Source organism: Entelurus aequoreus, linkage group LG03 (assembly GCF_033978785.1).
Source record: "Entelurus aequoreus isolate RoL-2023_Sb linkage group LG03, RoL_Eaeq_v1.1, whole genome shotgun sequence".
Classification (NCBI taxonomy): Eukaryota; Metazoa; Chordata; class Actinopteri; order Syngnathiformes; family Syngnathidae; genus Entelurus; species Entelurus aequoreus.
Genome location: NC_084733.1, coordinates 59,982,602 through 60,002,158, shown reverse-complemented (window position 1 = coordinate 60,002,158; position 19,557 = coordinate 59,982,602). Strand labels below are relative to the sequence as shown.

General features: G+C 39.4%; 1 protein-coding gene across 1 annotated transcript in view; it reads left to right on the top strand.

Moving 5' to 3' along the window:
- Positions 1–648: 648 nt before the first annotated feature.
- Positions 649–19,557, top strand: part of c9orf72 (C9orf72-SMCR8 complex subunit) — an 82,890-nt gene continuing 63,981 nt past the window's right edge. Inside the window, exons 1-3 of the mRNA XM_062042313.1 lie at positions 649–811; positions 3,764–4,251; positions 8,373–8,468. Coding sequence (XP_061898297.1) covers positions 3,805–4,251; positions 8,373–8,468 — 543 coding nt within the window. The 5' untranslated portion in view covers positions 649–811; positions 3,764–3,804. The remainder of the gene's footprint in view (positions 812–3,763; positions 4,252–8,372; positions 8,469–19,557) is intronic.

The following is a 19,557-nucleotide window of genomic DNA, read 5'->3' as shown; positions in this document are numbered from 1 at the left end:
CTCAATATTGCTCCATATATAAGGCGCACCGGATTAAAAAGCGCACTGTCAGCTTTTGACAAAATTGGAGGTTTTTAGGTGCGCCTTATAGTGCGGAAAATACGGTGTATATATATATATATATATATATATATATATATATATATATATATATATATATATATATATATATATATATATATATATATATATATATATATATATATATATATATATACACATATACACATATACATATATATACATATGTACATACATAGTAGTATATAGTAGCACATTTTTTCAGTAAAAAACTGCCGCCTCAGTTGCCAGAATTAAAAAAAAAAAAAGTAGTACTGTTTTTCTATTGACTGTAATATGTTGTAAAAAATAAAAAAAAACACCAATAAAAGCTGTATATTTTATAGTAAAATTCTACACATTCTACAGATTTTGTTTTACAGTGTATATATACAGGTAATAATCAAATACATAGCAAATTTGGATATTATTCACTGTTACAATCGGCCCTCCGATGGCAGCCATAACTGTGATGTGGCCCTCAATGAAAACAAGTTTGACACCCCTGGCATTACTAATTTAAAAAGACAAATCTAAATTAAAAAAAAGCTCCCACGGCCCTTCACCAGAGAGCGCTGTGGTCCTCCCGACGTCATATTAACGTACCCGGAAGTACTCCAGGTGGCAGTGCAGTGAGTGTAGCCTGCCGTAGTTCTTTGGCTGTCAAAAAGAAACATACTGATATTATGTTGACATTTTGTTTGGACGTCTTTAACTAGAACCACAGGGTCGGAGTCAAAAAACGAAACGAGTAAGTTATTGCTGCTGTGTTTCCACGTTGTGTCAAAAACGATGCTTACACAGGTTAGTGAGCTAGCATGCACTGTACTTCGGAAAATTACCCAACGAACCACAGCACACATTGTAAATATGTTAACAATGTACATTGTTGTTTTTTGGTCAGTCTAATGTAGTTTCTTGTCTAGGGATGTTGACACTCAGTCGTACAGTTGTAAAAACTCAGCCTATATATAACTCTTTACATGAAAACTACAGTTATGATCGTGTTTTTCTAGTCATTCCTCGAGTGGAAACTAGTATTGTTGGGGGATGGAAGTTTAAGTGAGCATGTTGTCAACCAAAAGTGGTAAAAAAATGTTTTTTATAAGCCAACTTAAAAAGATAATATTAGAGTACTTAAATAGTGGTGTGCAGTGGCGGGCAAACACAAACAGGGCTGGGTATAACTTCACGATACAATACGTATTAAAATACTTTTCACGATTCAAAAGTGTAACGTGGTGATATATTGCCATATTCTGCATAGTTCATTGATAAATTTAAATTGCAGCTAAACATTCAAGTTGTGTGTATGAACACTCGATCAGTGTTTTTCAACCTTTTTTGAGCCAAGGCACATTTTTTTCCATTGAAAAAATGCGGAGGCACACCACCAGCAGAAAACATAAATAAATTAAACTCAGCAGACAGTAAAAAGTGGTTCTGGCAATTGTTGGATATGAATTCAAACCATAACCAACCATGCATCACTATAGCTCTTGTCTCAAAGTAGGTGTACTGTCACGACCTGTCAAATCACGTCATGACTTATTTAGAATTTTCGGTGTTTTCCTGTGTGTAGTGTTTTAGTTATTGTCTTGCGCTCCGACTTTGGTGGCTTTTCCTATTTTGTTGGTATTTTCCTGTTGCAGTTTCATTTCTTCCCTTCTTGCTTTGTTTTAGCAATCAAGACTATTTCAGTTGTTTTTATCCTTCTTTGTGTAGACATTGTTAATTGTCATGTCATGTTTGGATGTACTTTGTGGACGCCTTATCTGCTCCACACACTGTAAGTCTTTGCTGTTGTCCAGCATTCTGTTTTAGTTTACTTTGTTGCCAGTTCAGTTTTAGTTTTGTTCTGCATAGCCTTCTTTAATCTTCAATGCCTTTTCTTAGCGGCACTCACCTCCTGTTTATTTTTGGTTTAAGCATTAGATACCTTTTGACCTGCACGCTGCCTCCCGCTGTCGTCTGCATATTGTGATCACGACAAAGCAATTAGCTACCTGCTGCCACCTACTGATATGGAAGAGAATTACACGGTTACTCTGCCAAGCTCCAGACAGCACACACTCAACAACGGCACATTATTTGCGTATTATAATTACTGGTTTGCAAAAAATATTTTTAATGGGGACGGCGTGGTGAAGTTGGTAGAGTGGCCGTGCCAGCAATCGGAGGGTTGCTGGTTACTGGGGTTCAATCCCCACCTTGTACCATCCTAGTCACGTCCGTTGTGTCCTTGGGCAAGGCACTTCACCCTTGCTCCTGATGGGTGCTGGTTAGCGCCTTGCATGGCAGCTCCCTCCATCAGTGTGTGAATGTGTGTGTGAATGGGTGAATGTGGAAATACTGTCAAAGCGCTTTGAGTACCTTGAAGGTAGAAAAGCGCTATACAAGTATAACCCATTTATCATTATTTATTTAACCCAATCAAGTGAAATGACATAATCTCCCACGGCAAAGCAGACTGTATCTCACTGCACACCAGTGTTCCACGGCACAGTGGTTGAAAAACGCTGCACTAGATGACAGTAATATCTAATTAGAAAAGCAGTCAAAAACTAATTCTGATCGATTAGTTTCTATTTATTACAATTACACAGAAAGTGGACTGGCTTTCTTGCCACTTTAATGTAACCCCCCCCAAAAAAACTAACTGTTGACGTTTTGCACTGCCTTCCTCAGTAGGGCTGCATCTATCAGTTATTTCAGTAATCAATCATCAGTCAAATTTATTTATATAGCCCTTAATCACAAGTGTCTCAAAGGGCTGCACAAGCCACAAAACATCCTCGGCTCGATCCCACATCAGGGCAAGGAAAAACTCAACCCAATGGGAACAACGAGAAACTTTGAAAGGGACTGTAGATGTGGGGATTCCATTAATCGAGCTATCGGATGAAACACACTAATTGCGTATTTTAGGGAAAGTAGTTGCTATAGCCGTTCTTTTTTTCCCCTAATAGATGCACATCATCAACATTTAGATTTCACTTTAAACATGTGTGCATTAGTTTAAAAACAACAACCTCTGCGCTGTTTGCTACCTCACAGCACCCAAACACAATGTGGCCAGGCAGAAACAATGTCCGTGTAGTTAAAGTTCTGGGATTTTATACATTTTTACAAATTGCACTAATTAATTGACTAAGCGAAGAAACAGAATATAAATCAAAGTTTTTTTCTAATCGAATGTACCGATTTAATTGATTAATCGATGCAGTCATACCACTAAACACGCACAGCGAGGTAGCAGTACAGCGACTTTGTGTGGAGCAGAGGTGCATAAGTTGGCCCGAAACAAGACTTAAAAAAATTATCGATATTAATAAGACAATTAAAATGTATATTATATCGGCAGGAAAAGTATTGCAATAGATATATTGCCATATCGATATTTTTTCCCCCACACTTAGCAAACACCATTGCACAAATGCAACAGGAATACGATTGATATTTGAGGTACAGTTTTTCTTTCATGTCTGTCTTAAACACTTGGTTTAATTGGTCTCATTCTAAAGCTAACGTTAGCTACATAAATTGGTTGTTCTGTACTTGTAAAATATTATGGACAATTTTACAAAGACATGAATAGAAATGCACCTTTTTATTCCGCCTCTTCAAGAGTAAGCCAACTTTTTTGTTTGTATCTTTTAAATATTTTGCAAATGACATGGATTAATGACTCTTTATGTTACAGATTGGCCATCATCCAGCGTTTCATCCAACATCTGAACTCCAATGTCTTCTGGGTGTCCACCCCAGTCACCTGCTGTGGCAAAGTCTGAAATAGCAATCGATGGAGAATGCCCACTGCTGGCTGCCACCTTTGCCTACTGGGACAATATCCTAGGGCCACGTGTGCATCATATTTGGGCATCAAAGGGTGATCAGGGGATGTTTCTTAGTGATGGCGATGTAACTTTCTTGGCCAATCACACACTCAATGGAGAGATTCTGCGTAGTGCAGAGTGTGGAGCAGTGGATGTCAAGTTTTTTGTCTTAGCAGAGAAGGGTGTCATCATTGTGTCACTCATCTTCGATGGTGAACTAAAGGGGGACAAGAACACCTGTGCCTTGTCTATTATTTTGCCACAGACCGAACTGGCCTTTTACTTACCTTTGCACACCATCTGCGTAGAAAGGCTAAAGCATGCTATTCGCAGGGGGCGCATTTGGATGCAGAAGGTACCTTTGAAATGACTACCAAATGATTACCTGTTTTTAACCATATAGTATTGCTCTGGTCTTGTGATACTAAACAACTTTAAAGTAACCTGCACATTCGTGCGGCTCATTGGAGATTGTAACATGACCACATTATTAATGTTACTGTACATTCTGTATCGATTCTTCAGGAATAATTAGGTATTTCAGAACCATATCTCGTTATTCGTTTAACAAAAATATTACATAAAATGAAGAGTTTGTTTAATTAATACATTTCTTGTAAAACAATGCTCCAAGGATAATGTGGAATAGAAACTTTTACTTTAATCAGAATTGGAACCAGAATCAACTTTATTGGCCAACTTTGTTGTATAACACACAAATAATTTGACTTGGTAATTAAATAGAATAGAATAGAAAGTACTTTATTGATCCCTGGGGGAAATTCAGCACCACAGCTCGCTCACAATAGACAATAATAATAATAAATAATATAATATATTATATATATAACATATAAATAATATAAATATATTCTACATATATTCTACATTTAAGTGCAGTCAAGGAACATGTGCATTATACAGTCTGATGGCTGTCGGTATGAAGGACCTCTTGTGTCGTTTTGTGTTGCATTTTGGGAGTCTGAGCCTTCCACTGAACATGCTCATTCTCACCGCAAGGTCCGGGTGTAGTGGGTGGGAGGTGTTGTCCATAATGGCTAGGAGTTTTGCTAGACTTCCGCCAGAGAGTCTAGCTCCACTCCCACCACGTTCTGGCCTTCTCTACCAACTTGTCCAGTCTGTTTGTGTCCCTCGCTCTCAGCCCGCTGCCCCAGCAGGCCACGGCGTACAAGAAGGCGCCCGCTACCACCGTCTCGTAGAACATCTTCAACATCTTTGTACAGATGTTGAAGGATCCTAGCCTCCTGAGGAAGTAGAGGCGGCTTTTTCCCTTCTTGTAGAGTGCCTCAGCGTGTTTTGACCCATTCAGCTTGTTGTCGATGTGTACTCCGAGGTATTTATAATCCTCAACCATGTCCACATCGACCCCCCTGATGGAAACAGGGGTCACCGGAGTACTCCTACTCCTTCCCAGGTCCACAACCAGCTCCTTGGTCTTCATCACATTGAGCTGGAGGTGGTTCTTTCCACACCATGTGACAAAGTCCTCCACCAGTGCCCTGTATTCCTCATCATCACCATCCTCAATACACCCCACTATCGCAGAGTCATCAGAAAACTTCTGAAGGTGGCAGGACTCTGAGTGATAGTGGAAATCGGTGGTGTAGATGGTGAAGAGGAAGGGGGAGAGGACTGTGCCCTGCGGGGCCCCGGTGTTGCTGACCAGCCTGTCAGACACACAGTCATGCAGTCGCACGTACTGTGGTCTGTCAGTCAGGTAATCAACAACCCAGGACACCAAGGGGGCCTCCACCTGCATCGTCTCCAACTTCACACCCAGTAGTCCAGGCCGTATGGTATCAGAAGCACTGGATTAGTCAAAAAACATGACCCTCACACTGCTCGCAGGCTTGTCTAGGTGGGTGTGGGCTCGGTTCGGCAGGTAGATGACTGCGTCCTCCACTCCCAGTCGGGTCTGGTAGGTGAATTGGAGTGGGTCCAGGTGGGGCTTGACTTTAGGGCAGAGTTGTTCCAGGACCAACCTCTCCATGGTCTTCATGATATGGGAGGTTAGAGCCACCGGCCTGTAGTCCTTCGACGTGCTGGGTCACGTGCACTTGGGGATGGGGACCACGCATGAGGTTTTCCACAGTGTGGGAACTTTCTGCAGCCTAAGGCTCATGTGGAAGATGTGCTGGAGCACACCACACAGCTGTGGGGCACAGGCTTTGAGCACCCTGGGGCTCACACCGTCAGACCCGCGGCCTTGCCTGTTTGTAGCTTATTTAGCTGTGCATTCACCTGTTCTGCAGACAGACACCTGGGGGGGTCTCAGGTTGTTGGGGGAGGAGGGGGGGGTCATCAATTTGAGAGTGAGGTGTTAAGTGGGGAGAGGTAGTCATTGGAGTTGGGGGGGCTGTGAAGAGGGGAGGGGGGGAATGGATTGGTTCGCTGAAGTTGTCAGGGGGCCGGCTGGCATGTCTTGGGGGGGGGGGCAGGAGCTTGTCGGAGCCACTGTGTCAAACCTGTTAAAGAACTGGTTTAGTTCATTGGCCCTCTCTTTGTCTCCGTCCACCCCCCTACTCCCCGACGGTTTGAGGCCGGTGATGGTCTGCATACCTCTCCAAACTGCCTTCATGTTGTTGTCCTTCAGCTTCCCTTCCAGCTTCCTCCTGTAGTTCTCCTTGGCCTCCCTGGGTTTGGTCTTCAGCAGCCCCTGAACTCTTTTCACCTCCTCCCTGTTAATAATAATAATATTGGATTAGATTTATATAGCGCTTTTCTAGACACTCAAAGCACTTCACAGAGAAGTGAGAACCCATTATTCATTCACACCCAGTGGTGGTAAGCTACTTTCGTAGCCACAGCTGCCCTGGGGTAGACTGACGGAACCTTCTCACTGTTTTTTTGGTCAGAGGCTGTCTTTTGATCAGAGGCACATAACAGGGGTTGAGGTAAACAAGGTTGTGGTCTGACCGGCCCAGCTCTGGTAGTGGTATGGAGCTATACGCATCCTTGATGTTTGCGTACAGCAGGTCCAGGATCTTATTTCCTCTGGTGTGGCAGCTGACATACTGAGTGAAGTACCGAGGATGTCGTTGTGGCTTGTACAGCCCTTTGAGACACTTGTGATTTAGGGCTATATAAATAAACATTGATTGATTGATTGATTGAAGTTGGGTAGTGATTTGTCCATAGTAACATGGTTAAAATCTCCCGAGATGAGGATGACAGCTTTCGGGTGCTTGGTTTGTAGTCTGGCTATCGAGCTGTGGATGACGTCACTGGCAGCTGCAGCGTTAGCAGAGGGGGGGATGTATACTGCCATCACGATAACATGCGGAATCTCCTTGGGCAAAATAATATGGTATGTGTCCTACAGCTAACATCTCTATATTCGGATCACAGTGGCGCTCTTTTATTGTGATATGATCGTGATGACAATATTTCTTATTAATAAACAAAGCAAGGCCCCCTCCTTTCCGCTTGCCGTTGGTTCGGTCCAGGTCAGCGCGCACCGTTTGAAACCCGTTTATAGAGACGTTACTATCCGGAACATCGTCGTGCAGCCACGTCTCAGTAAAACACATTAGGCTACACTCACGATATTCTTTCTGACTACCGGCAAGCACCGACAACTCATCCATTTTCTTTGCCAGAGACCGCACGTTACCCATGACGACGGAAGGAAGATATGGTTTATATTTCCTTCTCTCTCTCCTCACTTCAGGCCTCTTCTGTCTCGAGCGTCTCCCTTTCCCTCGACAGCCACGAGCACCTCCATAAGTCCTTTTTAGCTCCTCCGGGATCTGGTTAGTTAGCGCCGGGTCCATTAGCTGGATGCTAATAACTGGTGTCGCTAACAACTGTTCCCTGGTGTAGATAAAAGAGCCTCTCCACTCTTGTTGTCCGTCAGAGCTCTTCATTAGCGTCCCCACCGTCAGTAGGACGAACAAAACACTTCTAAACTGCATTTTTAGAAGGGCACGACTAGATAAAAAGTAAATGTAGACTAAATGTAAAAGTATAAAAAAGTACAAAATGAACAAAGAACAAAGACAAAGACGGAGCGAACTGCAGCAGCGGCCGTCTGGATCGACGCATGCAATTTAGAACTCCAAGATGCCAAAATCAAAATAACAATACATGTATTTTAACAAGTTAAAGTCAATGAACCAATCTTGCTGGGGCAAGATATTCCACTAAGAGTGGGTATTGGTTGGCAAATGCATCATAGTTGTCAAAATAATGACTCGGTGCCACTACGGCACTGACCTCCACCCACACTGTAAAGTTCTAGTTGGTATCCGCACCCATTTTTGAAATGGTATTTTTCTGCTTTTTTCTAAATGTCGTTAATAAAGACAAGCACAATCAAATGGGTTCTTTTATGTGGCCTCCCAACAGTGTACAAAACCCAATTAGAAAGCGTAATTAGATGATAAAATATGATATGAAAACCACAAGTTGTTATTTTACTGAGTTTATTTGTTCATTCAGTGTTTTTTGTTTTAGGGCTACAACATCGTTGCTGTGCTGAGCTTGGAGATTGTCCCAATTATGGAGCTTCTTGCCTCCATGAAGACACACAGCGTTCCTGAAGACATTGACGTGAGTAACAATCAACATTTCATGCTTAAAATAGATTGTTATGAGTACTAATATTCAGACTTTTAACAAAATATACCAGAAATACTTATACTGAGGAACACGTTTAGGTCAATGTTCCTTGGACTGCCTGACTGTTGTTTACATAAGCATAAGCATTTTCTGTTGATGCCGATGTTTTCTAATACACACACTAACTTTCTTTTTTCTCATTGTTGGAAAAACAAAGTTACGGCTTGCTAGCTATTAGCTAATGCTAGCGTATTTTTTGGTTAGACCTTATGAAGTTCACTTAGCCAACTAGTGGTGGGGAGGCTCACAACCCAAATTTTTGCTCACAATCTAAAGCATAAACTTTAACTTTAACTTTAGAGATATGAATACATTGTTTGGCGAGCCTCCAAATCGATCTATATGTAATATGCATCTGTCTATGTCCGGTTGGAAAGTCATGAATCGTTTGATTGTAGATCTGTTACAAAATATGGCCGCTCTAATCTTGTGAGACTTCTGTGATGACGTAATACGAGAGTACCGTTGTCATTTGCGACTGACAACAACAGGGCAACATGGCAGACAGTAATTCTGATTGACTTACCGCCTTTTACTTGTCTGTTACTGTCAAGAACCAATCACAGACCAATCCATAAATTATCGTGCCTAAATCTAGCTAACCACGGGAGGCACCACGCAGTGTAAACTAATCAGAAGCAACCTAAGGCGAGTCATTGCGTCTTTTTTTTCAATGTGTTGTCAACTTGGTGAATGTGTTGTCAACTTGGTGAATTTCCTGCTAAATCTAGTATCTTTCCAACTTCTCTTAGTGGCTCAAAAGCAACAAGTGAAAAATCTAGCAACTTTTTTGGATGTTTGGAGACATGAAAGCGCGTATTGTAGTGAGTGTACATAATTCACCCACGGAACTTAAGTTATGGTTAGACAGTTCCGGTCGGACGGGTTTGAAGAGAACACATTTCCGTTGTTGTGCACACACTAGACCAGTGGTTCTCAACCTTTTTTCAGTGATGTACCACCTGTGAACATGTTTTTAATTCAAGTACCCCCTAATCAGAGCAAAGCATTTTTGGTTGAAAAAAAGATAAAGAAGTAAAATACAGTACTATGTCATCAGTTTCTGATTCATTAAATTGTATAGCAGTGCAAAATATTGCTCATTTGTTGTGGTCTTTCTTGAACTATTTGGAAAAAATTATATAAAAATAACTAAAAACTTGTTGAAAAATAAACAAGTGATTCAATTATAAATAAAGATTTCTACACATAGACGTAATCATTAACTTAAAGTGCCCTCTTTGGGGATTGTAATAGAGATCCATCTGGATTCATGAACTTAATTCTAAACATTTCTTCACAAAAAAAGAAATCTTTAACATCAATATTTATGGAACATGTCCACAAAAAATCTACCTGTCAACACTGAATGTTGCATTGTTGCATTTCTTTTCACAGTTCTTTTTGACAGACATTTTAAAAAAATCTCACGTACCCCTTGGCATACATTCAAGTACCCCCAGGGGTACGCGTACCCCCATTTGAGAACCACTGCACTAGACAAAGGCATGTATGTAGAGTACTGCTCCATTGTTATTACAAATTGCTAAATCTCATTAAAACTGTTAGAATCAGAATCAGAATAGTTTTATTGCCATTTGAGAACGGGTTCACAAACTAGGAATTTTTCTTGGTGCAATCGTGCAACATAAAACACATATAACACATATTTGGTAATAAAAAGAGCTGTAACTGAGCTATCAGATCTTGTTATAGACTTAGAAGGAATTCAAGGAGCTACTGTTAGGAGTTATTGTTCATGTGCCTGATGGCCGAGGGGAAAAAACTGTTCAGGTGGCGGGAGGTGTGGGTCTGGATGGAGCGTAGTCTCCTGCCTGAGGGGAGAGGGGAGAATAGTGTGTGTCCAGGGTGTCCAGAGTCAGCTGTGATCCGACCCACACGCCTCCTGGTCCTGGAGGAGAACAAGTCCTGGAGGGATGGGAGCTTGCAGCCAATCACCTTCTCAGCAGCATAGCGCCCTCTTTTGACACTCCTCCTTCGACTCCCGTCCTTACGCGCAACAGTATCACTCTGTCCTCAACGTACAAGCGGTGCTGCTGTGAGCCTTTCTTCACAGGCGGTGCCCTGTCTTCTGAATGTCTGCTCTTAGATATCTTGTACTGAAAACACATTTCGCTGTACTTTTAAGTGCAGTAACAATGAAGTCCATTCCATTCTCATCAGAGCAGAGAGGAGGCGCACACCCACTCTGTGCAAAGCTGCCGCTGTTTCTGCCTTGGTTGAGACGTAAATGTTTCATCACTGTCATGCTTCAAATAAAAACAAACCTATTGTTCATGTCAGTGTAGTGGATTGTCCGAAGCTTAAGCAGGCAACAAAAGTAGTTTAGTACAACAAATTTATTTACCCATTATCAGAAGTGCAGGTTGAATTGAGTTGGCCGTGCAGACAAACCACAAGTTACTCCGGAGCAAACAAGACACACACAAGCCAAAATCACTCTCGAGTTCCGGTCTTCTGCCATTTTTTATGTCTTTTGTGCGTCACAGTTCCTTATCGAGTGCGTCAATGTCTTTTATCTTTTCCTATCTGTTCCATAACAACTCGAATCCTTTAGACAGTCAACACATTCTGTAGACAGGTTGGCACGACTTAACATTCACTTTTGTCCCACTGGCACAGAATAGGAAAGAAATCAAATGAGCGTACATTCCCATTAGACATGCAATATAGGTCAAAGGTCAGAAATTCTACTACATACCCGCCTTCCAGGGTCTTAAGACACTGGACCAAAACATTTCTGATGTAGACCACTAAGTTAACCACAGATAGAGGCAAAAACCTCAATGTTTTTATACGAGGCAAAAATTCCGTCTATGACCCTCCTTCAGAGCGATCGCTGTTACCAGCCTGCAGTAAAACCATCTCACAGAACACAATTAGTGGCCTACCCTTTGATTTAGTAAAGGAATAACAAATACTTTGATCATGAACATCATTGAACATAAATAGATGATTGTATATAGACTTATGACTGTAAGACATTTGCAAAAATATTTTTCCCGGCATTTGCAATGAATGTAGTTACCAATATTGTTAATTATCAATTGATTTTGAACACACAACTGAATTTCGTATGAGTCCATGTTCGATTAGTGCTCATATAGATGGCTCGGTGGTGCCTCAGGCTGGTGGCCTGCCGACACCTCGTTGGGCTTTTGGCTGCCTTGGTGAAGAAAGAGATCCACTCAAACAGTCTGTCTCTCTTTGGGGTGGGGTTCAGTCCATTGGGCAGACTGTTCAGTGGCATGTGCGCGCTGGCCGCTTTGGGGAAAACTCAGGTAGAGTTGGAGCTGTGGGGGCTTCGGGGAAGGCTGGGGCAGAGTATGGGGCGTGGGGCTTTGGTCCAGGCCCTCGGCTTGCTTCAGGCCTCCTCGCTGCTTCGGCACTCCCGACACTTCTTTCCACAGCTGCTGGAGTCCCGGTGGACACATTGGCTGGCAACCTTAGTTGTTCTCGTCATCGCTGGCAAGGTGTTGTCTCTCCTTGGGTTCCTTCCAGTCAGGTATCGGGTGTTGGTCCTGGATTGGCTTTGACCGTGCCCCTCTTAGCGAGTGCAAGGGAATCTGGGGGGGCTGCTTTCATCCTCAAATCTGCACAGAGGAACTGGCACACAAATTTTACATTTTACAAACTTACCATTTTGGTCTCATGGTCTTTCCACCTTTCTAGGAAGCTGCTGGTCCTGAGAAGTGCTGATCTTGTGACTGAAGATGATAACCTGTTTTCTTAAAATAGGTGCCGTTGTTTGACCTAATCTTTTTGGGGAAACCATGTCGGGATATTAGATCATTCACAAAACATTTAATTACTGAATTGGCACCCTCCTTTGAGGTTGGGGTTGCTTTCGCCAACCACTGCAATTGTCAATCTAAATCATTACGTTCCTTTATCCTTGTACCGGATTGATCATATCGATTAAATAAAACCTCAACACGCTCAAACCTGACCCAATCCAAACTCACCTCCCCCCTCTGTCCCTCTCACAGGGACAGTGTTAGTCGTAGTAATAGTAATAGTAATAGTAGTAGTAGTATTAGTAGTTTCAGAAACATCCAAGAAAAAGAAAAGGCAGCTGATAGTCAAGTGCAGCAAGAACAGAGGCGGAGGACAGGTCATGTTTGAGGTCACTGTTCGCTTTTGCAATAGTACTTTGATATTTTACAACACCTAGTGAATTATTGTGGCCTCAATAATTCACTAAATAGTTGTATTAAATTTAGTCTATCTATGATGGGACAATGCACAGAAACATTAAGTTCAGAAACAGATGTGTTCTGTACCAGATTATATCTAAATAGCTACTTTCCATCTGTAGTCCCTGGCTACCTAAATTAAGGGGATCCACAAATCAAGCAATAAAATTATGACACTAATTAATCATAATAAATATATACATTCATAATAATCAATAATTAATCAAAAATAATCATACTGTAGCATGTAATCAATTATAAGAAAAGTCACCAAATGCCCCATCATGGACACATACTTACCATACAATACAACCACACCTTATTTACATCATCACACAAAGACCATACATGCTCTTGTTCACATCTGTCATCATTTGTAAAAACAACCAAGATTTTAACAGCCATACCTCACAATTTACAACAAAAATGCTCTCATGGATAAATATAATACTCATTAATTTGATGTGCCAACATAAGGCCCATCTTAGTGACCGTCTGAGCAGCCTTGATTGCTCCAAAGCCACTTTTTTTTTTATTTCAAATTTTCTATTCCTTTTGTTATAACGTGGAGAAGGCTAATTGGTCTGTACATGTTCTGGTCTTCTTTATTTCCTGCTTTATGGATTTAATTATAGTAGCAGTTTCTCGACGTGGTAGGGAAAGTGTTTTCCGTTATTGATTTATTTATCAATCGTTGTTATACGAACAATAATACAATCCTTATATGTTTTTAGGAAGATAGTGTCCAACCCATATATATATCTCTAGATTGTGAGTCTGATAATGCAGTGAAGATTTTGTTTAACTTTGTTTCATTTGTTAATTCTAAAATTAGTCCGTCCTGAATAAATGACAATTATTTGCACTGATTTTGAGGGATTTTTTATTCAGGGTTTGTACAGACTGGATGAAATGTTCATTAAAATTATTACTTATGTCCAGACTGTCTGCGATAGTAGCGCCATTGATATTTAATGTTACAGTGTTGTTTCTTGTTTGCTCTCTTTCCGTAAGTTTGTATCTGGTTTTCCATAACTTTCTAATGTTCCCTTTTGCAACTTTGATTAATTCTAAGTGAAAGTCAGCCTTAAACTTCCGCATAAACATTGTAACTTTGTTCCTCCAAACTTTTAAATCATACGATCTGTATTTAGACCTGTTATAATTTCTCTTATGAGAGCTGAGTCCTCATGTCTTTATTAGAATCCAAATTGTTTTATTAATCCAATGGTATTTTTATTTTAGCACTCTTCTTTCTGGTTTTGTATTTGTGTATTTACAGATGTTCTCTTTGCTTTTTGTCATCCAATTGTAATTCTAGTAGAGCTGCTTATCATTTGTATCATGTAGAAGCCGTTTATAATATCCTTAAAGGCCTACTGAAATGATTTTTTTTTATTTAAACGGGAATAGCAGATCCATTCTATGTGTCATACTTGATCATTTCGCGATATTGCCATATTTTTGCTGAAAGGATTTAGTAGAGAAAATCGACGATAAAGTTCGCAACTTTTGCTCGCTGATAAAAAAAAGCCTTGCCTGTACCGGAAGTAGCGTGACGTCACAGGAGCTAGTATTCCTCACAATTCCCCATTGTTTACAATGGAGCGAGAGAGATTCGGACCGATAAAGTGATGATTACCCCATTAATTTGAGCGAGGATGAAAGATTTGTAGATGAGGAACGTTACAGTGAACGACTTGAGAGGCAGTGATTGACGTATCTTTTTTCGCTCTGACCGTAACTTAGGTGCAAGCTGGCTCATTGGATTCCACACTCTCCTTTTTATATTGTGGATCACGGATTTGTATTTTAAACCACCTCGGATACTATATCCTCTTGAAAATGAGAGTCGAGCACGCGAAATGGACATTTAAAGTGACTTTTATCTCCAAGACAATACATCGGTGACACACTTAGCTACTGAGCTAGCGTGATAGCATCGTTCTCAAATGAAGATAGAAACAAAATAAATAAACCCCTTAATGGAAGGACAGATAGAAAATCAACAATACTATTAAACCGTGGACATGTAAATACACGGTTAATGATTTCCAGGCTGGCGAAGGTTAACAATGCTGTGCTAACGACGCCATTGAAGCTAACTTAGCAACCAGACCTCACAGAACTATGTACTCTCTCCTTTTTCTATTGTGAATCACAGATTTGTATTTTAAACCACCTCGGATACTATATCCTCTTGAAAATGAGAGTCGAGCACGCGAAATGGACATTTAAAGTGACTTTTATCTCCAAGACAATACATCGGTGACACACTTAGCTACTGAGCTAGCGCGATAGCATCGTTCTCAAATGAAGATAGAAACAAAATAAATAAACCCCTTAATGGAAGGATAGATAGAAAATCAACAATACTATTAAACCGTGGACATGTAAATACACGGTTAATGATTTCCAGGCTGGCGAAGGTTAACAATGCTGTGCTAACGACGCCATTGAAGCTAACTTAGCAACCAGACCTCACAGAACTATGTACTCTCTCCTTTTTCTATTGTGAATCACAGATTTGTATTTTAAACCACCTCGGATACTATATCCTCTTGAAAATGAGAGTCGAGCACGCGAAATGGACATTTAAAGTGACTTATCTCCAAGACAATACATCGGTGACACACTTAGCTACTGAGCTAGCGCGTAGCATCGTTCTCAAATGAAGATAGAAATCCATCAACAGCCGTGCTCACCTGCATTCCAGCGATCAACGGCACGACGAAGGACTTCATCCGTGGGTTTGGCGGCAAGTATCGGCTAGGCGTCAGGGTAAGTAGTCCTTGTTGTGTTGCTGTAAGTATTGTAATGCCCCGCAGTGGAGAAGGAGTCACACAGACGAGGAAGCGCTGCTCAATCGCTTTATTAAAAAGCGGTAACTGGTTGTAGTTCAAAAAGTAACGCACACACTTACACGAGCTGCTGTTAGCCAAAACTCACGCTCACACACACAAGTTCTCCGCCAACTCACTCGCGCATGCGCGTTCCCCAAACCCTTAAAGACAGTACACTAATGCAAATATCACAGATATTACAGTATTGTACTTAGCCGCTAAGACACCGATCGATCCCACCTACAACGTTCTTCTTTGCAGTCTCCATTGTTCATTAAACAAATTGCAAAAGATTCACCAACACAGATGTCCAGAATAATGTGGAATTTTGTCGAAGAAAACAAGAGGCTTTTCTATCGGGTCCGATGGGGTCCAACCACTTCCGTTGCTTTTGTGACGTCACGCGCATAAATCATATCCAAAGGAGTTTTTCAACCGGAAGTGTGGCGGGAATTTTAAAATTGAACTTTATAAGTTAACCCGGCCGTATTGGCATGTGTTGCAATGTTAAGATTTCATCATTGATATATAAACTATCAGACTGCGTGGTTGGTAGTAGTGGGTTTCAGTAGGCCTTTAAGTTTCTTTCTACGTGTTTTATTTAACCAGTCCAGATTAACGTCTCCCATGACGTTACTTCTTTCATACTATGCTGTTTGAGGATGTCTGAACATGAATCAAGAAAAATGTCTTTAGCTGTGGTCGGTCGGTATACTACAATTACCTTGAAATACATTTCTGAGGAAAATGTGATTTTAATTTCAACATTCTCAAATTGATCTACTTTTAATGTTTTCCCTTTCATGAATCATAATTCCTCCCCCCTTTGTCACTCGATCTGTCTTTTCTGTAATCTTGTCCCCCGGGACATTAATTAGAACGAAAGTTGTTGTGGGTTTTAACCATGTCTCTGCTAGACAAGGTAATCCGGATTAGAGTCTGACAGTAACTGCTGTATTTGTTCCCGGGCGTATGGTATGGTGTACTGCAATGTCTAAATAAAACTATAATTTACTCCAAACTAAAATGTCAGACTGCACTTTAAAGTTACCTGACTTAAACTTACTTTTGTTAAATTGATTTCCAAACTAACCACCACCACAGCAGACATCTTCCTCAGTCCTATCCCAATACTCCCATAAATTAGAAAGGTGTTTCACAACAGTGGTTAGGTAGTTATTTTAAGTAATAGATCTCAATATGTAGAAATTAATAAGACTAAATTTGCCCTAGTGTGTGAATGTTGTCTGTCTATCTATCTGTGTTGGCCCTGTGATGAGGTGGCGACCTGTCCAGGGTGCAAAGTCAAATTGTGAAACACAAATTAAAGTTGAATCAAGTGGAAATTGACAGAGTATATAAACTACATTCTTGAGAATAGTAATTGATCATTAATATGTTGGAAGCCGCATATTGAACATATTAAAGAAAAATATCCAAATCCATTGCTATTCGGTATAAAGTTAAACACATGCTGAATAAGAAATGTCTGCACATGTTATATTATTCATTTATTTTTCCATATGTAATATTGTTTTGAAGTTTGGGGAAATGTTTATAGAAGAAATATAGACCCAATACTTAAAATTAAAAGGCTAATTTCAATATTACACAAAGCATTATTATTATGATCATATCAATCCATTTTTTAAGTCATAATGTGTTAAATGTTCAGATAATTTAATTTTAAAACAATGGCAATTATGTTTCCGAGTAAAGAACAACAGCCTTCCAGTTTGTATTCTTAGCTTATTTACATTATGAGGAGAAAACTATCATTTACGGGGGATATTGATTTTTTAAAATAGGTCAAGTAAAATAAAAATAAAAACACAAATGTATTTCAGTTTTAGGAGTTAAATGATGTACCATCCTCAGTGATGAACTGAACACATGTAGTTTTTTGTTATGGTTTTGGAGACCCTTGAAAAGTAAAGTTTTCTCAACATTATAAAATATAGTAACAATTACTTTCATCTTTTAACGTTGATGTTCCAGGTAATTTAATGTTCAGTAATTGTATATCATAGGCCAATATAAGCTTTGGCTTCCGCCTATTCTTTTTTCGGTCATTCTTTTTCTTTTTTGTTTTCTGTGTGTAAATGTGTATGATTGTTAATATGTCTAATTTACTGTTAAACTGCTCACACAAATTGGTTGATGGTTGATTATATGACCAAAATAAACTTATTTCATTTATTCATTCATTATCTATCGCACTCATAGTTTTATTCCATTTTGCATGTAATTATTCCTATTGATTTCTTCCCATTCACTTAAACAACTAAACAAACAAACAAACTTGCAGCTAAACACAATCAACAGCATACCATTTACGAATACCTTCATTTGTCACTTTCTCATCTTTTCTTCACTTCCGTTTTCCTTTACAAACAACATCCTGTATCCATCTCTTCCTTACACTTCACACAATGTTTCTATTTTCTGTTCTCCTAGAAACCATTCACATAACGTAAGGTTATAAACATCCTTTTCCCATATTTTCTCAAACCATCCTCTTCACCCTCATTCTGTTTTTTCACCTGCTCTCTCTTCCTCTCTCTCTCACTTTCTCTCCTTCTCTCACAATACAAACACAATAATCCAAAATAATCAGTCTTATAAAATAATTTTAGCTTTAGATATGATTTAGGGCAGTGGTTTTCAACCTTTTTTCCCAGTAAACTAAAGAAATAAAATACAGCATAATGTCATCATTTTCTGATTTATTAAATTGTATAACAGTGCACCATATTGCTCATTTGTTGTGGTTTTACTTGACTTATTTGGACAAAAAATATAAGAATAACTAAAACGTTTTAAAAATTAAACAAGTGATTAAATTATAATACAGATTTCTATACATATAATCAATCATCAACCTTCTTTGGATATTGCAATAGAGATCCATCTGGGCTCGTGAACTTAATTCTAAATATTTATTTTGTTGAAGAATTATTCTTCTATAATTATATTTATAAAGGATTTTGAATTGTCGCTATTTTAAAATATTTAAAATCTCAGGTACCCTTTGGCATACCTTCAAGTACCCCCCTTTTTTGTCCGGGCGGAAACACCATACCCTCCTTTGAGAACTACTGGTTTAGCCTATAAAAAATCCTTTGTCTCATACTTCATTACACTGTACAACTCCTCTTTGAGGGGGCTAGGATGACAGGGAATGCAAAACAATGACAGTGCAATACTTTTTTATATCATGGTCGTTAATGCCTAGTTTCTCTTATTTTACTGTTCTATTTTTATTCTCCTTGTAATATTTTTCTATTTTATTTCCATTTATACCCTTATTAGTTACTGTTTACTTTTTAGTTCTTCTTCCTGAGGGAACTCTCCTGAAGGAATCAATAACGTTTTATCTGTCTATCTATCTATCTATTACTAACCCGAGCACAATTCATGACGTCATGCTCATCTTGCAGACAGTTATTTCCATTTAGTTTTATTCTCTATTTGTAATTCTACATGCACCAATGTCACATAGAAATTTGCTTTCTTTGTTATTTATTTACATTATTATTTCTGGTTTACTTGCTGTCTGTTTACTTAAGTTCTCATATTTTGGTCTGTCTTCCTTCTGATTAAAATTTGTTTAACGCTTCTCTACGTTTTGTTTTGACAATTGCGCTGAGTGGCTCTTATCTGTACTTCTTCAGACTCTATGTTTCACAGATGCCCTTAGATGTATTAGAATATAAATTTAACTTTTATTTTATTGTGTGTTTATTCCTAAAAAAATTAAAATGTCAATGTATGATCAATTTATCTTTATCAAATTTAAATTCAATATTATTAATTTATTTGTTGTATAACTATTAATTCAAAGTTACAATGTGTCCTAATCTATGATGTTCGTGCGTGTGTGTTTGTCTCAACTTCCACACAGAAACTGGATGGATCAGATAAGCAACAAGGCTGTACCAAAAAAGTATACTAAACATA